We start from the raw sequence: 16718 nt of genomic DNA, 5'->3' as shown, positions 1-16718 counted from the left end.
CATATGCCAAGACAAGAGAACAAAGCACTTGGAAAGTTGGCCGCGTAGTATTTAACGGTTAATATTACAGTGTCACTCAAATTTAAAACAACAGACCCTCACAAGTCAGTCGTTGACACATCAGTCGTTAATCACCGTAAAGCTAGCTAGCATAGCTAGCCTGAAGCCTTCGTAGCTAGCAAGCTGCACTTGTGAAAGATGGGGACTAGATCCAGTCGCTTACAAGAAGACGCTGTCTCAACGACTTTTGATAAAGATGGTATTAAACGCGAATCTTGTCGACGTATCCGAAACAACAGGCCAACTAGTCTCATGGTAGATTTCTCCGGTAGTTTCGATCATGATTCAGAGGCTAACCGTAGCCGCTCTGAAGAATGTAGTGACTCGGACACTGGGCAGCAAGCGAGTGCTGATGGAAGCCCTGCCGATCACAACATGTCCCCATCTCTTACAAGCCAGGCCTCACCAACAGATGAGAGCGGCGTCAGTGACAAACGGGATGATGACGGCGGTTCCGAAGGCCCTGTGAGTAATGACCGCCTGTCTGGAGAGGAAACAGGCCGCATCCCTCAGCGTACTTTCTCTGAGCGTTTACCGGGCGGTCGACACACTTCTGGGCGCAACGTTACAGCAAGATCCGCACGGGTGCGGGGTAACCATGCCCGGCCAGTGTCAGAAGCTTGGATTGGCCTCTATCGAGTCAACAATAGGCATGGCAGTAAGTTCACTGTACACCTTCACGCATGACAAAGATTTTTTTAATGTTTCGTCTGTAAATGAATTTGTCCAACTTGTGGTATTTTAACAGCAATGCTTTGACGCCATAGCTATCTGCCACTATGGTTTGTTCTTAGTGTTTGCGTGGTTCTTCATAACCAGAAGTATAAACTCTCGATGTCCTCTTCTTGACATTGTTTCTACAACTACGTTTACTTAGCGAGCACGTACGGTACTTAGGGTGTACAATAGTCGGGTGTTTATTGAATTAAATATTTACGTATTTTGACCGACAGAGTATCTTTATTAAAACAGTTTTAAAGAGGTTAATGTACGAAATGTGACACTCAAAAGGGCCATTGTGTTGATGTGGTGCGACTGAACTGGTGTGTAATTAAGCTTGAGGTTTCCAGACATTTCAGGCATTCTTGAGAGGATCTCCGCGCGGATTGGGAAGAGTAATCCCACCGTAAAACCTAGTGTTGAGCTGTAGTCCTTGGGAATTAGTGTACCCGGGTTTGTTCCTCTAGAGTGTCTGACAAGATGGTGCTTGGCAAGATGTAAACATTTTGTCACAGAAATCACATAATAATATTGTTTTTGATTTTATTCACTTGAACGCAGCATGTCAAAAAGGAGTTTGATATGTGATTAGGTCTCATGCCACTTCTCGCTACTCATTTCTCACATTCATCTGTGATGCTTAGAGCTTTAGCAGGAAGTGGGTCAAACACCTCACGTGGGTGCAGTTGGCAGTGGTTCAGTGAATGGGAAAGTGGGCCGACTGGGTTAGCTTGCACCCAGCTTCTTCCCTGAGGCGGGCACTGTTGCACTTTAGTGTGTCTGAGTTGTCATCTTGCTTGGAAAACTGATCATTTGATAGTCAGTTGTAAGGTCATCCCATGTATTGTTAGTGTTTTTACAAATGTAAAAAAAAAAAAAAAAACCTGAACTCATGAGTTCTCGCATAACAGCGGAAATTAATTTTCTTTCTACATTTTATCTTTTGATGCAAGATGAATTAAGTAAGTGTATAGCATAGCGTATGTTTTGGATCAAGTGAAATCTATTACTGTTTATTGTTACTGAAAATGACACAAAATCAGGAATCTAATCAGTATACTAAGCATCAACACTTAGTTGTTCAGTATTATATCCTTATGTATTCTTCTGTGTTACAGCTATCCGCTGCCCCTTCTGTTCCAAGCCATTCCCTGGAGGCAGGATTGAGGACCACCTGCTGAGCTGTCTGACATCACCCCCTCTCCCTTACAACAGTTAGTATCACTTTACTCCAGTGTCTGACTTACTGGATAAATGTTCAAACTGTCCTCCTCTCTCAGTGAAATATCTCTACACTCACTGTTCACTTAATTATAAAACACCCACTTTGGACCTACACTCAATGGCTACTTCTATTATGAGGTGCACTATGGAGGTATACAATCGCAGATTTGCACAATTAGTCAACCCCTTTTCATCAATGGTCAGTTTCTGACTGCAAGACCACTATTGTCAGGATGTTATTTGGATGTCAGACCATTCTCGATACAGCGGAGATAGTGTTATGGTAGTGGGTGTCACACTGGTATGAGTGTATAAGGCACAGCAGTGTTGCAGGGGTTTTTCCACACGTCAGTGTCACTGCTGTGTTGAGTGGTACTGTCGGCAGAAACTGACTATTAATGAAGGGTTAGAGGATGGCTAACAAAAATGTGCATGATAGCAGATGGGCTGTAGGCTTTAACCAACTTCTACAAGGTAGATGTTTTGAATGAAGTGGCCAGTGAGTGAATGTGGGTTATTTCTTTCTGTATTTGAAAATCGGAGAACTTTTTATAGCACATAATAATAATCCATGCTATTATGAATGTGTTTATGGTATCGTAATGTGTTCCATGCTGTCTCCCGTTCATCATAGAATTGTCTAACCTGTCTCCTTTGCCTTGTAGCTGATGTGCTCAGTAAGGACAGTGGAGAGTGCTCTATCTGCCTAGAGGACTTGCTACAAGGAGAGACCATTGCCCGCCTGGCTTGCCTCTGCGTCTACCACAAGAGGTGACATCACTTAAAGCTACCTCTCAAATTTCTGTACTGCCACTCAAAGAGAAAACATAATAATTCAGTATGTAGTGCTCCTCATGGCTAATGATCATGGTAACATCTGTTCGCTCTTCCCGTGTAGCTGCATTGACTCCTGGTGCAAAGTGAAGCCTTGCTGTCCTGAACATCCATTTGATTGACCACAGCGTATGACGGTGCCCCAGCAATGATACACGACTCAGGTCAGTCTGAGTGTCTAATGTATAAATGCTCACGTGCTTGTTTTTGTTATGTATTTTTGCAGATGTGATTTCCATGTGATTTATGCTCTCTTCCATAGATTTACACATTGATCATTCTCAACAGGTGTTCCTTTGTTTTTTGTTTTTGTTTTTTTTTTTTCCTTTCTCCACAGGAGATGGTGCCCCAGCCAGGATCACAACATCAATCACGGGACTAATGAGGGGGGAAAGATACAAATTTCAAAATAAATAATAAACATCACCATCTGTGGACAATACTGAAACTCCCCTGCTTGGCACAGCTGACCACTTTGTCTCTACTGCTCTACTGACTGGCTGTTCTGCTGTTCTCTAGGGTGCTTGCTTGGACAGTGATTAATCCTCTGCTTGCCTTTCCTCTCTTTCCTTTCTACTCATAAATCCATGCTCAGATAGCTGGACTTGGAAAAAGTGAAAGCCCCTAGGCGAAAAAGAAGATATAACTGTTAACATAATGACCACATCAGTTTACCAGTACGTTGCTATGGGCTCTTGGGGAAAGAAAGAGAAGGGGAGAAAAAAAAAAAAACAAAAACGTAAGGATCAGCAGGAAGTTGTGTCTTTTTTTCTTTTTTTCCCCCCTGGAGGAGGCGGAGCTTGGTTGATTTAGTATTCGGGGTACTCGATTTTTACCCCGTAAAACTCTGGTCCTTTCGTGGTTTGTTTGGATGAACTATTTACTGAATGCATTGAACAACACATGGACAAAAGGAGATACCTTGTACATGCGTAAATATTGCATGGGATCACTTTTTAGGCATGACGATTTAAATGAGGATGTATTTTGATATTTCGAGAGATATGGATGTGAGCCTGTTGCAATTATTGGTTGAGTGAGATATATATATATATATATATATATATATATATATATATATATATATATATAATTTTATTTTTTTTCCTCCCTGCTTCCTGTCATCATAATAACACAGCAGTGTCATGCTGTCACCTGATGTAGGTTTTTTTTTTTTTTTTTGGATTGATTTTTTTTTAAAACCATGCTGACCCATTCTGTCGGGATCTCGTTCATTTCATCGTCCTGAGCACTGACTTGGATTTTTCAAACCGTGCCAAGCCCCTCGGCCCACATTTTCCAGTCCCTCACAGCCGACCGAGCCCCCGCTATGTTAATGGTCTGGAGCAGAGTTTGCTATGGCCAGCTATGTGATGACTTCATTGGTTGTGGTGATGGGAGTGTTTGTGGTGCGGACGAATGGGACGCAGACATGTCCTAATGACCCCGCCGGGCTTTAATGATGTTTGGGCCGATCTCTTAGGAGCCTTTTTTTTAGGGGGGGGGGTGTGGGGTTGGTTTTGATTTGTGTGCGCTGCCCTGTCTCTGACAAACGAACAGAAGATGTGTTTGGGACATATGATGAAGCGGGAGTCGACGTAGATCCTCTCAACCTGCCCTGCAGGGATGTGTGTTGGGGTCAGATGCTCCTGTCCTCTCTTTCTCTCTCTCTCTCTCTCTCTCTCTCTCTCTCTCTCTCTCTCTCTAGGAATTTGTCTGAGTTTTTTAGACCTTAGCCTTTTTGGCTTTACATGTAAGGATCAGGCCATCTGTGGTGTGCGCAGTGCAAGTCTGCCTGGCCAATGCCATAGAGCAGATGCCATGCCTTGAGGATAAGAACAGCTGAAGGGTAATTATTACATTATTACTAACCCTGCAGGGTGGTGGGGGCTTCAGACCGCCCACGCTCCTTGGACATTTATTGAGTATTAGAGTGAGAACATTGGATAAAGCTGTATTTTGAGAAGTGGTGAAAGTGTTACGATTATTTTCATTATTACTGTTACGGCTAAGGTCCTCATTATTTGATGTAGATTATTATCAGTCACTGGTTTGTTGACTCATAGGTTTTGAATGAGCTTAAAGCATCACACGCATCACCCGTGTGCCTCAGAACTCCTCTGAGGTGTCTCCGTTATGAGTTCCATGCTCAAAAAGTCCCTGCATTTGCCTTTTTTCTCTTTCTTTCTTCAGCAGTAAAACAGGACACTCTGCTTTGCTCATGAATCCCTGCCTTCAAAGGTGCTTGGATCTGTCTCTCCTCTAGGGGGCAGTCATGTGCATGTCACAGTTTCTGTTCTGTTGAAGACAATAGAAATGCCAAATGTGTGTGCGTGTGTGTGTGTGTGTGCTTGTGTGTGTGCGCATGCAAGAATGTAGAGTGAGGAGAGATCAAGATTGGTAGTAGAGGAAGGAAAGTCATACCATCACATTTGTGTGTGTGTGTGTGTGTGTTAGTGGTGTAGTATATCGTAAGGGGTGATGATAACTGAATATCTGGACAATCTTTGAGCTCAGAATGCTACCTTCTGCTCTCTCCTTTAGCTGACGTGGTGCAATACCTCAGTACTTAAATTTACTATACTAACCTTGGGCCTAGCTAACTCCAAAGGTGGCATTTTATTAATATATACGTATTTGAAAGAGTGAAATATGTTGTTGGCATAAATCACAAAGGGTCTACAACCTCTTGACCCAGTGTTTTGTGACAGATTTGGTCAAATATGAAAGGGAAATATCATTAAAAAGTCACCATGATGGTATTTGCCTCCCGAGACATAGACAATCTGCCTTCTCTCTGCTAAAGAACAATTAAGTATTTATTTATTAAAGTGTAAATAGGTAGTGCAATTGAAAATGGCTTGGTCTTTTGTTTGTCCATGATACTGTTTCTATGCCCAAATCTTTTGTATGTCTGAAAAGAAGTTGTTTTTATATGTAATTTTTTTACAATAAATATGCTTATGTGTGAGTGCCATTGTCATTAGTTGTGTATTGTCTGTGTGGATTTTACTTGTGTTTTAACAAACAGTTTTTTGTGTTAGTCGCGCCATAAAAATGCGTGGTTATTAGTGTGTTCCACATTGTACCTGGGCTCAGTTAGACATGCTGTTCTAAACGTGTTGCCACATAAAGTATATGAATTTGTCTATACCTCTTCCTGTGGACTCAGCTTGTAACTTAAACATTACCACACAGACGTTAAGGACAAAAGTGAAATGGGAACCACTTGAAGTGATTTCTTCTTTTGTGCTGGTAATGCGGTGGGGTTTGACCCGAAATCTTGCAACTTTGTAACTCCTATATTGCGTCAAACAAGTACAAAAACCGTTGGCTTTTAACTCTCAGTATTTAACACCTCTCAGCAAATAGTGGATGATGGAAACTGTTATCACATGTTCAACCAGAAGAGCTTCCTTTTTCAATTTTGTTCAAATCATTTCAAAAACCTGAGCTATACCTGTTTATGAAAACTGCTGATTAAAAAGCAGGCTTTGTTTTGATACATTGTAGTAGATCTAATCTAGTAATCAATTAGTCATCTGTTAGCCCTCCTAGGCCCTATCTTTTAAAGAGATGCTGTTGAAGTTCCTGTGAGAAACGTGTTTTTTTTTTGTTTGTTTTTTTTTTCATATCTTCGCTTAACTGACTGCCTTGTTTTATTATTTGATTTGATACTGAGTGAAACCAACCCCTTCCATCTCGACATGTCAGTCGTGGAAAATTCACCACCTTTGAATACTACACAAATACGTATAGTTAAGGGGATTCAGATTTGTTCTCATTCTGATAGACTGTAAATATATTAAAATGTGGTAGCTCTTAGCGTACCGAAACCAAAAAGCAGATGGCTCTATATGTTCAGTGCGTTCAAAAGACGTGTATGTTCGAGTGGCTCACTCAGTATCGGAGAGAAAAGGAACGACCGGTGTCAGTGTCACCATCGACCTGTTTGAGCAACAGGCTGTGATTAGATGATCTGTTACCACATATACCACCCACAGCTTTTCCTCTTTGAGCCTGTGATACGAGATACCAGAAAACGTAAAGCAGGCCTCAAAACACTTTTAGTTTCAAAACAGCTCAGCGACAGTCGTGCACAGGTGTCTGGTTGGGTTTTTTTCTGCTTAAACTTTTCGGAGTCCGTTTTGCAAACAAAGAATCCATCGAAGGAGAGGAAAGGTAAGAGCTCTTTGGAGATGTTTTTTTTTTTTTTTTTCCCCAAACCGTGACCGATGTAACAAGTGTAAACCCAATGTGTGATAGGATTCATATATTTTTAGGAATTTGCAGAGTAGACGTTTAGAAAAGAAATCTCATTGCCATTAAATCTGCTCCCTGATAAACACAGAGGTTCTGATTTAATCAGAATTACTTACAGAAAAGTCATGAATGAGTTTGATGACAAACTGGGAAAAGAGACAGAATGTTTTTGATCACTTTTGGACAGGATTGTAGTTTTAAATGACTGAAACAAGACTTTGTGACTACCTCAACTACCTCAGAATTTAAAGAATCTAACTTAAAAGACCAGTTTGTAAATACAGGTGAGCTTTTATTTGTTGGTTCAGATGTTTTAAAACATCGTCTTATCCAATTAAAAAGTTGTACAGTAAAACTAAAGCCAGTTCCTTAATTAAGGAAGAAAAATGAGAAAAGCGGGATGTGGAAGTTGGGTTGACAAACAGGTCAGATGTCTTTGTTTAAATATTAATGTGTTCAGTATGAGAACACGTTTTTGATTTTTGTTTTACATGCCTGGTTGGCCAAAAAGCGTAACTACTCCCCTAGATCGTGTCTATGAATTTCTCATTTTCGCTTCATCAAAAACATCTTTGTTTGGTATAATCCCGTACTTAACAGTCATGTGTTTTAACCTGAAACCTGGCTCCCATATTTCAAGCGCACACATTTTCAGATTTTAATGTTGGTCTGAATTAGATTTTCCTCACTTTGGAAACCCCCCCACCCCCCACCCTGTTGTTGTCTAAAACCACTCTGTGGTTTCCTGCTTGCAAGCTGATCATTAAAGGTATACTTTCCCACGCTTCTCTTGCTGCCTGTGTCAGCCGATAATCATCTTACGTATGGTTTCTGAACATAATCACGTGTAACCAAAACACGTCTTCATTTAAAGATCCCGTCTTTTCTCTCTTTTACTTGCGAAATACCACATATTTCTACATCTGCCTTGTCCTCAGAATGACAGATATACAGAGCCAACCACCACCTGAAGAGAAGCAGGGTGAGGCAAGTTCAGACATGTCCACTCTCCAAGCTAACCCCACCTCAGAAGTCCAGATGGAGCACCCGCCTCCATACATGCCTCCTCCTTACCCTCCTTATTACAGTCCATCCCCAGCTGTCTACCCTCCTCCAGCTCCTTACCAGGGTGGCTGCATAGGTATCAACCTCCCACCAGAGGAGACGGGCTGTCCCACAATATCAAACCCAACACCTCAAACAGGTAACAGCTCTCTCAGTGAATAAACAGTGAACAGTGAAGAGAGAGAGAGATTTGAGTGCACAATGTTTGTGAGAATGACACTCTAATTGTCTTTTGAATGTCTAAAAATCACACCCTTTGCCTTGGTCCCCCATAATTACATGTTTTGTCCATCGTGTAATTGTACATATTTTACGAATCAAGTCCATTCACTCACGACGAATTGTTTCAGGTTATGAATCAGTGGACGAGAGCAGCACTTTGGTCGTGTCATCCTTCGACGACAAAACCATTCGGAAGGCTTTTATAAGGAAGGTCTGTATCTTTATATAGATTTTACTCTTAATGTAGATTGCTCAGAATTTTTAAGTTGTGTTCAGTCAAGACTGGATTCACCGCGATGCTCCTCTTCTCTCACTTTATCTGTCTGAGCAGGTGTTTAGTGTGGTGACACTGCAGTTACTGGTCACCTTTAGCGTGGTGTGTATATTCACCTTTTCAAGCGCATTGAAGGACGCTGTGCAGAAGAATATCTGGGTGTACCTCAGTTCATACTTTATCTTCATGATTGTGGCACTCTGTCTTACCTTCAGTTCCTCTTTCACCCGCAAACATCCCTGGAACTTAATTGCCCTGGTAAGCCTTTGTCTGTATGCATGTGTGTGTGTGTTTGTGTGTGTGTGTGAGAGAGTGCTAGACAAAGTGAAACTGGTTTAGAGAACAAACGCACAGCATATCCCATATGAAAAGCTGACAACTGAGTATTCCTACGGTATTTTAAGAATGTCACATTGGATGTGACCGGCCCTGCATTGTTATTTGAAGTATAACAAAAGTATTTCTCTCAGGAGTATTAACTGGTAAAGAGCAGTCTACGCCATGCAAAAAACAAAAACACACACACACACATTGGGCTGCACACATTGCTAGCATTTATGTGTGTCATGGTTTGACTTCCTGTGGTTTCATTACAATGTTATTGCTGTAGAGTGTGCACATCACACATATGTATTTGCACCGACTGGATGTTTCTGACACAAAAATCTGATCATACTTCCAGATTCTGGTGTCATTCTTTATGGATGATTGCATACTTCTCTTTCCTTCACTGTTGGTAGCTTATCACTTCCTTCAGCTGAGGTTAACTGGTTCTCAGTTCTAAGTTCCCTTCCCTTACTGGCATAGTATGATATTTTCATGCAGTCAAGCACAGTTCTATGTGACATATATTATATTCTGCACAAATTAGAATATATATATATATATATATATATATATATATATATATAGACTGACAAAATATCACAGCTGTGCTAAAGGCAGACCACAACAGGCTACTGGATATAATGTTGCTCAGGATGTATATGTATTAGTAATGTAATTGTTTGTGATGAGAAGTAACTTTGTGTGAACAAAATAACATGATGGGCCAATGTTTGTGCACCTCCAGTCTGTCGTCACACTCAGTCTGTCCTACATGGTGGGCACCGTAGCTTCGTACCACGACACGACAGCTGTGGTCATCGCCATGGGATCAACTCTGGTTATCTCTTTCACTATAATCATCTTTTCTGCTCAAGTAAGATCACACAAATTTTCGTCACCATAAAGTAGTAATGTACAGTTCACAAGTGATTCACACTCCTTGAAGTTAAAAAAACAAACAAAAAACTTTCAGTTCTTTGTCAGTTTTACTACGCAACAGTCTGTGTCACATGTTTTTCCTTCCTGTCAACACTGCTTTCAACACATTTCACTGTGTTTAGATTTTCTCTGTCCAACCGTTTGGCCCTGAGGACATTGTCTCTTATCTGTTTATCATGCGTTTCCTCTGCAGACCCGTATTGACTTTACCATTTGTAATGGGATTTTGCTCATTCTGGCAGTGGACTTGATCATGTTTGGCTTCTTCAGCTGCTTTTTCTACTCCAGAGTTCTGCAAATTCTCTATGGAAGTCTGGGAGCCCTGGTCTATGCACTGGTAGGGTACCATAAATACCCTTTACTCTAAAAAAAAAAAAATAGAGATTTGCAGCACTAACATGCAAACAAAAAACCAGTATGTTCCCTTTCAATCTTATTGGTTCTCATTATGTTCCGCTCGCATTGCCCTGAGCGGGGACGAGCGTCCAGAGAGGAACGTTACACGATTTCTTCAAAATGTGTGCTGTTGTTTTCTTACTAAAAAGTATTGCTTGTGTGTATGCTTTCACATATCATTTTCCTCTTCTTAAAATACCTACCACCAACTCTCCCTCACTTCCTGTGTGTGTGTCTCTCTCTCTCTCAGTTCCTGGCGGTGGACACTCAGCTAGTGATGGGCAGACAGAAATACAGCCTGGATCCTGAAGAGTATGTTTTTGCAGCCTTGATTCTTTACCTGGATATTATGTTAATCTTCCTCTACATACTTATACTACTAGGAGGTAGCTCCAACAAGTAAACAAACACAAAAACACACAGCCTCTGCGCTTATAGATGGACTAACACAAATATTCCCTCAAACTGTGGGATGGCATACATATTTCGTACATGTTTCAGCTCAAATGACATTTTAATATTGTATGTTGCTTATGACTGAAAACTGTTTTAATCTTTCAGACGCGCAAGTCTACTAACATTTTGTGCAAGTATTAGCAAGTACTAATAAGCAAGTATTAATCATTTAAAAAAGTGTGTATACATGTCCTGCTTCTAAACTTTAGAGTTTGCTCACTCTACATTTCTATGTTTTTCATAACATATCCTGTATATGTGATTTATAAATGATACAAATGATGTTTTTTGTTTTGTTTCAAGCTGTGAAAGCTCTATGTATAGTAATAGGGTTGACATACCCAAAATGGAGCACGCAATAAAATCTGCTGAATCGTTGCATTCAAGTTGCGTGTAATATTTGGCACTCCGAGTGATTCTGTGTCGCAAGGGTTAAGGCGAGAGCATACAGTTCTCGTGCATGAAAGATTCGTAAGACTCGCGTGACCAACATCTAAACCTACATATACACTGACATATGTATGAGACTGAAACCGTACAGAACTTCATTGCTGTGAAATATCTTAACTACGCCAAATCACGCCTCTGAAGCCAAGCAGCTGATCCTGATTCTCCCCATTCTGTTTATTTAGAGTTATTCAGCATACCAAGCACATACACAACACCAAAAACTACACTTCCAGACTTTTCTCAAGTTTCTCTTTATGGTATTACCTTCAGAGTTAGTTTTTATTATATTTATACCTTGAACCATTCACTGAAAAATAGACAGAACTGTATAAAGTTAATCAGTATTACTGGCTACATTCTTTCTTTTCTTTTTCCCCCCTAACGGAATTACCCGTAGCCAGCACTTCATAAAAGCCTTCTTCTCCTCTGTTCCATCACCATGAAAACAGAGAGAGGTCTAGTGTAAACACAGAGAGCACTTTTTTCCATTTACCTCACCACAGTGAGGAGTAGTTAAACTGAATTCGGAGCAAGTATCTCATGCGTGTTTGTGCAGGGTTGTACACAATAAACTCATTGTAGAGGAGTGTGTAGCCACCATCCTGCCCCACCCCAGTCTTTATTGCAGGCCCCATGGGCACCGTGACATCATTCCTAAAGGATACCCAGAGAGAAAAGAAGACAATGCAGATGGAGGTGATTAAATCACACAAACGCGTCAATAATACACACACACACGACCAGACAAATGATGCTAATGAATCAGACGTACAATGTTACAAAGTTCTTGGGGTCTGGGGCAGTCTGTCCAAGGCCCTTGGTGCTGTGTTTCCCAGAGGGCAGCCTGTCAGCATTGTAATCAGCAGCCAGCAGCTCATTACTGTCACCCAGGGCAACCTGTCATGACAGTGCTTAGCTTTAGAGACCAAAAAGAAAAAAAACCTCTTAATTCTATAAAACAATGACTTTGCTTATTTCAGTAGTAAAAATCCCACCTCACTCAGCAACAGCAGGCCAGTGTTGTTCTTCTGATTGGCAAAGCAGTAATTGGCACTTTTGGATGACATGTCAGCAAAATAAATCCCCTTTCCAAACTGGAGCGAGGGAGAGTTTAAAAAAAGAAAAAGACATGTCTGATTAATAAAAAAAAAAAAAAAAGAAATGATCAGATGAACACATATACTAATCAGTAGAAGTACAGTTACAACAGGTTCAGAGGCCGTCCCTCTCACCATATAACCAGTGACTGGAGCCTCTTTGGGAGCTACTCTCAAACCCTGACTCAGGATCCCCACCCAGTTAGACATACGAGAGCCATGCCACAGCAACATCCTACAAAGGAAAATAACACACACACACACACACACACACGCACACACTTGCTGAGCAGGGTACATTAAAAGAGTCACACACATGTGCCTAACTGTATATAGAAGGACTTTCTGCATCACTGCTAATATAAAGGCATTTCAGAGAAGGCTTGGTACTTGTTGTTTAGGTGAGACAGGAAATCATCTTTCTCTCCCTCTCGCTCAACGGTAAAGATGTCCACGACTGTCATGGTGTAGTCTGTGTGCGTAGGAGCATGAGTGGACTGCAGATACTTCTCAATGACCTCAGTTGGAGAGAGCAGGAGACGTGATTAAAATGAATGAGAACAACCGTGTGGGTTTTTAGAGGGGAATAAAGATGCAAAATGATGCATAATTGAAGAAATAACACACACAGATGTAGTCAGTACCTGGTACTCATGACTACCATGAGGCAGAGGGGTCAGCTGGCACTTAAGGGAACGATACTGTTTGTCCAGAGGATGCTCATCAGTGTGGGTGCTGGACTGGACCATTTTCACTGCTATCTGTATATCGCTTAGAGCCTACGAGATGAATTATGACCACACCGCTGCCATTAAAGTCCTTAAAATTGCTTAACTTTTCACACAGGGTTGAATGTATTAAATGGAGCTTAGTGTCAATGTGATATGACACTGTTTTCAATAAGCTCGTTTCCAGTCAGATAGAAATGCAACTCCCTGGTTAACTGGCTTAGGGAAAAAAAAAAAACTTCACAGCTATATAACCGATTTATTTTACTGTAAAGCAAAGTCTTTAACAAATTTGTGTGGTCTTACCTCCAACAATGCTATCTTCTCCTTCAGTTCCTCCTCAGTTCGAATGATAGGTGGTGTTCTTAACCTGGCCAGTGAGAAATACAATTATAATAATCGATCAGATCCAATCAAATATTTACTACGCCTTAGGAAGATTCTTTTCTTTTAAAAATTCATGACATGCAACTGACAATGATTGCAAGATATGTACAGATGTGTCGTTTATTGTATTACATGATTCAAATTTTGATTTTCAGTGTTCTTAGATTAAGATTGTTCAGTGTTATTATCACTGAATGGGTCAATATCTGTAAAACTTATTTGATAAATCTTTATTGCACTGTTCTTTCTTTGTCATTTCATTTACCCAAAGTCATGAGGGATTCTCGTGTAAAACTGATTACAGGCTTCTAGAAGTTCCTTGTTGCTACGCTTCGTATTCAAACATTCCTCAATCTTCTTTAGAGAGGCATAACCAGCACGGATCTGTTCCACCGTCAGCTTACCTAGCAGACACAGACACCAGTTCACATCATCACGAAATAAACACACTTACGTTATTCTCCATACACAGCTCAGAAACTCACTCCTGATGAACTTTACCACAGTCCTATCTGAGCAGGAGTCAATTCTATGTGCTACTGTCCTAAACCCGAAGAACGAAATACTCTAAGATTATGACGTTACGAGCACCCATACGCGACAGTGATGAAAATTTCACTGCAAAAACATTCACTAACCGAGAGGGGCTTTCTTGGTGTCAAATTTCATCTCTAGTACACACTCCTCCATAGCCCTGAGGTCACATATAAGCTGTAGGAGAGTCTGCACCTTACTGTCCAGCTGACAGGTTCTTTTCTGAGGTGCAGAGGACACGTTGGCAGTGTCTTCCTCTTCCTAATAGAGAAAAGTGAGAAAACAAACAAACAAACAAACATAAAAAGATACATGACTAGAAGAAGGGATAAAGATGTGAATTTACTGAGCAGTAGTTGTTTAATTCTTGCCTTGTTGTTGGTGCTGTAGTCCATGAACACCATGTCGTATTTTCCAGCAACCTTCTCGAAATGTGCTCGGTGTTCCCATTCATTCTTCGTCTTGTCAAAGAACCTGTCACGGAAAGGCAATCGTGTAAATATTAACGGAACTGAATGTTGAGAAATCCACAAACTAAACACAGCGGGGTTATTAGAAAACTTCAACCCTCTGAAGCACACTCACTTTTTCTTGAAAACCTCTTTGGCTTGTGCTAAATCTCCACCGCACGACACCAGACTGTTTTGCCCAACTTTACCCACTAAAGAGAAAGACAAAAAAAAGACCACTGAAAATGTCTCATATTTTATCATACTACATTATAGTGGCGGGGTGGACATTTGCATCATAGTGTAACATGGAAGGGCGAACATTGGCATTACCTCGGCCCCATCTCATCCACACGCTGTAGGTTTTGGCGCCATCATCCTGCAGAAGCTGGATGAGGTAATATTTATTGTTGTTGAACTGAAGATTTGTCTGTAACAAATGATGTAACAAAAAAATGTAACAGGGCTATGGAAAATCAAAAAGAATCACACTACAGAATTTCTAACACAGTAAGAACATGACAATGGTTTGCGCTTACTTGATTTAGCATGACATCGTATATGTCATTTCCTTCACTGTAGACGTGAGCCTTCGTAACAACACAGAGAAACAACAGAGAATAAAACAGAGCCTTAGCGTTATCAACAAAAGGTATTATAGAGGAAGGGACGGTGACTCAGACGTGTGCTGTAACAGAGGATAACTGCATAATACAATTTAGAAAAACAATCGTCAAAACTCAAAGCTATGAATTATTCAGTATTAATTCATTTATGTTAATAAAATGGCATGCAGTAAAATGAAAGGCCATTTTGTTGTGTGAAAATGTCAATCAGATACTTTTACCTTTCCTAATTTGGCTTTACACTCTGTGTCCACAGGAGCCTTCCCCTTCATAACAACAGTCTTCACAATCTCTGCATGAAAACAAAGGCATAATCGGTAACGTGGCACACACTGTGCCTTTTATCTAATTTATCCCACCATCCTGTGATCATTGTCGTGCTCCCACTAAAAAAAAAAAATATTGATAAAATAGGTGGAGACGCACTGAGTGCAGTCAGGGCACCTCAAGGAACCAAAAATATTACTGTACTATTAGATCCATCAGAGACGCCCTCCAACTTGCATAAAAGATTGCAAAAAACAATTCAGTAAAACTTAAATTCAATCCAAATCCAAATTTTTGAAGATGAACCATGAAAGAAAACGCCTGATGTACATAAACATTTTGGCCTATGCTGAATATATAAGAATATGCACTGCGTTAGTTTTTGTCAACGAGGTTAAGAACTCAGTGCCTTCAGCTTCATCGCTGGATGCTCACCTTTGCTGTCAGTTTCATGAGTGAGTGTGTTCTGGCTTGCTTTCTCACTTTTCCCATTCCTTCTCCTCTTCTTGGCAATGGGTAGATCTTCTTCCTCCTCTTCCTTCTCCTCTTTGATACGAGTAGGTCCTGCGCTGTCAGTCTGAAGGTCGACTGCATCTCCTTCATCCAAAACTTCTGTAGATAAACCACGTGGACACATACTTTCACGGCAACCAAAACACCAACGAGGCACAAAGACATAGCTAGACATTCAAAATGACTACCGGACAACAGAGTCGTGCCTTACCTGGTTTTACAGTATGTGACCGGATCTTTCTCTTGTACTTCGTTTTAACATTTGTTTGGGTCATTTTCACCAAATCCACAAGATAACCTGGACCAATTGCGAGGGAAACTGAGGTTTCCCCTGCCTTCACTGCCTCATTCAGCTGGACGCAGACTGTGGAAGGGTATGGCTGCCATTGACCATTGTCGCCCTCCCACTGCCAAACTATTTGTAAAATAGATGAACACGCTATATGTAGAGCTGTTGAAGCACCGCAAGGCACCAAAAATAATATTCTACTGTCTGACTGATTAGAGATTGAGCATGCCTCAACTTGCCCATTAAAGCAATATAACAGATCAAAAATGTCAGTGGCTAGATAGTCCCAAGTGTTCTCTTTCTCACAGAAGCACCAGAATACCCCCAAGGCTTCAGCGGCCCCAAATATTCCTAGTTTTTATAAAACACAGCACACAGCCTAAACATAACAAATGCTATAAGGCTTGTCGACAGCTGAGTAACTTTTGGTAACTACTTCATTCGTCACCTAGCTGGACTAGCATACAGGTTACCTGTGTTCGCCTCTATAGTCGTTTCTTCGGCTGAATTTCCATGAAATTTGCTTCGTGTACTCCTTGTTCTTCTCATGACTTAGCTGGTTCACACAATACCTAATGGAATAATCTAACTAGAAGTT

At 40.9% G+C, this 16718-nt stretch overlaps 3 protein-coding genes across 4 annotated transcripts; 2 read left to right on the top strand and 1 right to left on the bottom strand.

Annotated features, from left to right (window-relative positions):
* The first annotated feature begins 2 nt into the window (after positions 1 to 2).
* LOC115812968 (E3 ubiquitin-protein ligase znrf1) lies at positions 3 to 3613 on the top strand. The gene is made up of 5 exons (XM_030775536.1): positions 3 to 718; positions 1899 to 1994; positions 2670 to 2775; positions 2903 to 3002; positions 3176 to 3613. Exons 1-4 carry the CDS (start codon positions 199 to 201, stop codon positions 2958 to 2960), a joined length of 780 nt encoding a protein of 259 aa, XP_030631396.1. The 5' UTR covers positions 3 to 198; the 3' UTR covers positions 2961 to 3002; positions 3176 to 3613.
* A 4427-nt stretch (positions 3614 to 8040) lies between these two features.
* LOC115812132 (protein lifeguard 1) lies at positions 8041 to 10729 on the top strand. The gene is made up of 6 exons (XM_030774622.1): positions 8041 to 8305; positions 8517 to 8599; positions 8720 to 8920; positions 9735 to 9863; positions 10122 to 10265; positions 10575 to 10729. Exons 1-6 carry the CDS (start codon positions 8041 to 8043, stop codon positions 10725 to 10727), a joined length of 975 nt encoding a protein of 324 aa, XP_030630482.1. The 3' UTR covers positions 10728 to 10729.
* A 995-nt stretch (positions 10730 to 11724) lies between these two features.
* On the bottom strand, positions 11725 to 16669 carry parp2 (poly (ADP-ribose) polymerase 2). Of its 2 annotated transcripts, none has more exons than XM_030775669.1 (17): positions 16594 to 16669; positions 16043 to 16246; positions 15754 to 15930; positions 15273 to 15343; positions 14965 to 15015; positions 14759 to 14855; positions 14562 to 14637; positions 14348 to 14450; positions 14081 to 14237; positions 13708 to 13846; positions 13362 to 13425; positions 12972 to 13106; positions 12718 to 12845; positions 12463 to 12562; positions 12226 to 12324; positions 12003 to 12127; positions 11725 to 11884 (listed from the first exon to the last, which is right to left on the bottom strand). In XM_030775669.1, exons 1-17 carry the CDS (start codon positions 16667 to 16669, stop codon positions 11725 to 11727), a joined length of 1962 nt encoding a protein of 653 aa, XP_030631529.1. The 2 variants fall into 2 exon arrangements, with proteins under 2 accessions (XP_030631529.1, XP_030631530.1); XM_030775670.1 differs by having other exon boundaries at positions 15754 to 15927.
* Between the last annotated feature and the right edge of the window lie 49 nt (positions 16670 to 16718).

This window comes from Chanos chanos, chromosome 5 (genome assembly GCF_902362185.1).
Source record: "Chanos chanos chromosome 5, fChaCha1.1, whole genome shotgun sequence".
Taxonomy (NCBI): Eukaryota; Metazoa; Chordata; class Actinopteri; order Gonorynchiformes; family Chanidae; genus Chanos; species Chanos chanos.
Note: the sequence above shows the minus strand (reverse complement) of the source record. Positions and strands in the feature narration are given on the sequence as shown.

What these genes read in the sequence shown, in the direction of transcription:
- LOC115812968 (XM_030775536.1), top strand. Translation starts at nt 199, where the DNA reads ATGGGGACTAGATCCAGTCGCTTACAAGAAGACGCTGTCTCAACGACT. An exon ending in AGTCAACAATAGGCATGGCA is followed by an intron (nt 719 to 1,898) that starts GTAAGTTCACTG and finishes TCTGTGTTACAG; the next exon opens with CTATCCGCTGCCCCTTCTGT. An exon ending in CTCTGCGTCTACCACAAGAG is followed by an intron (nt 2,776 to 2,902) that starts GTGACATCACTT and finishes CTTCCCGTGTAG; the next exon opens with CTGCATTGACTCCTGGTGCA.
- LOC115812132 (XM_030774622.1), top strand. Translation starts at nt 8,041, where the DNA reads ATGACAGATATACAGAGCCAACCACCACCTGAAGAGAAGCAGGGTGAG. An exon ending in AAACCCAACACCTCAAACAG is followed by an intron (nt 8,306 to 8,516) that starts GTAACAGCTCTC and finishes GAATTGTTTCAG; the next exon opens with GTTATGAATCAGTGGACGAG. An exon ending in GAGCCCTGGTCTATGCACTG is followed by an intron (nt 10,266 to 10,574) that starts GTAGGGTACCAT and finishes TCTCTCTCTCAG; the next exon opens with TTCCTGGCGGTGGACACTCA.
- parp2 (XM_030775669.1), bottom strand. Translation starts at nt 16,669, where the DNA reads ATGAGAAGAACAAGGAGTACACGAAGCAAATTTCATGGAAATTCAGCC. An exon ending in ACTACAGCACCAACAACAAG is followed by an intron (nt 14,238 to 14,347) that starts GCAAGAATTAAA and finishes TTTCTCTATTAG; the next exon opens with GAAGAGGAAGACACTGCCAA. An exon ending in CCCAAGAACTTTGTAACATT is followed by an intron (nt 11,885 to 12,002) that starts GTACGTCTGATT and finishes GGTATCCTTTAG; the next exon opens with GAATGATGTCACGGTGCCCA.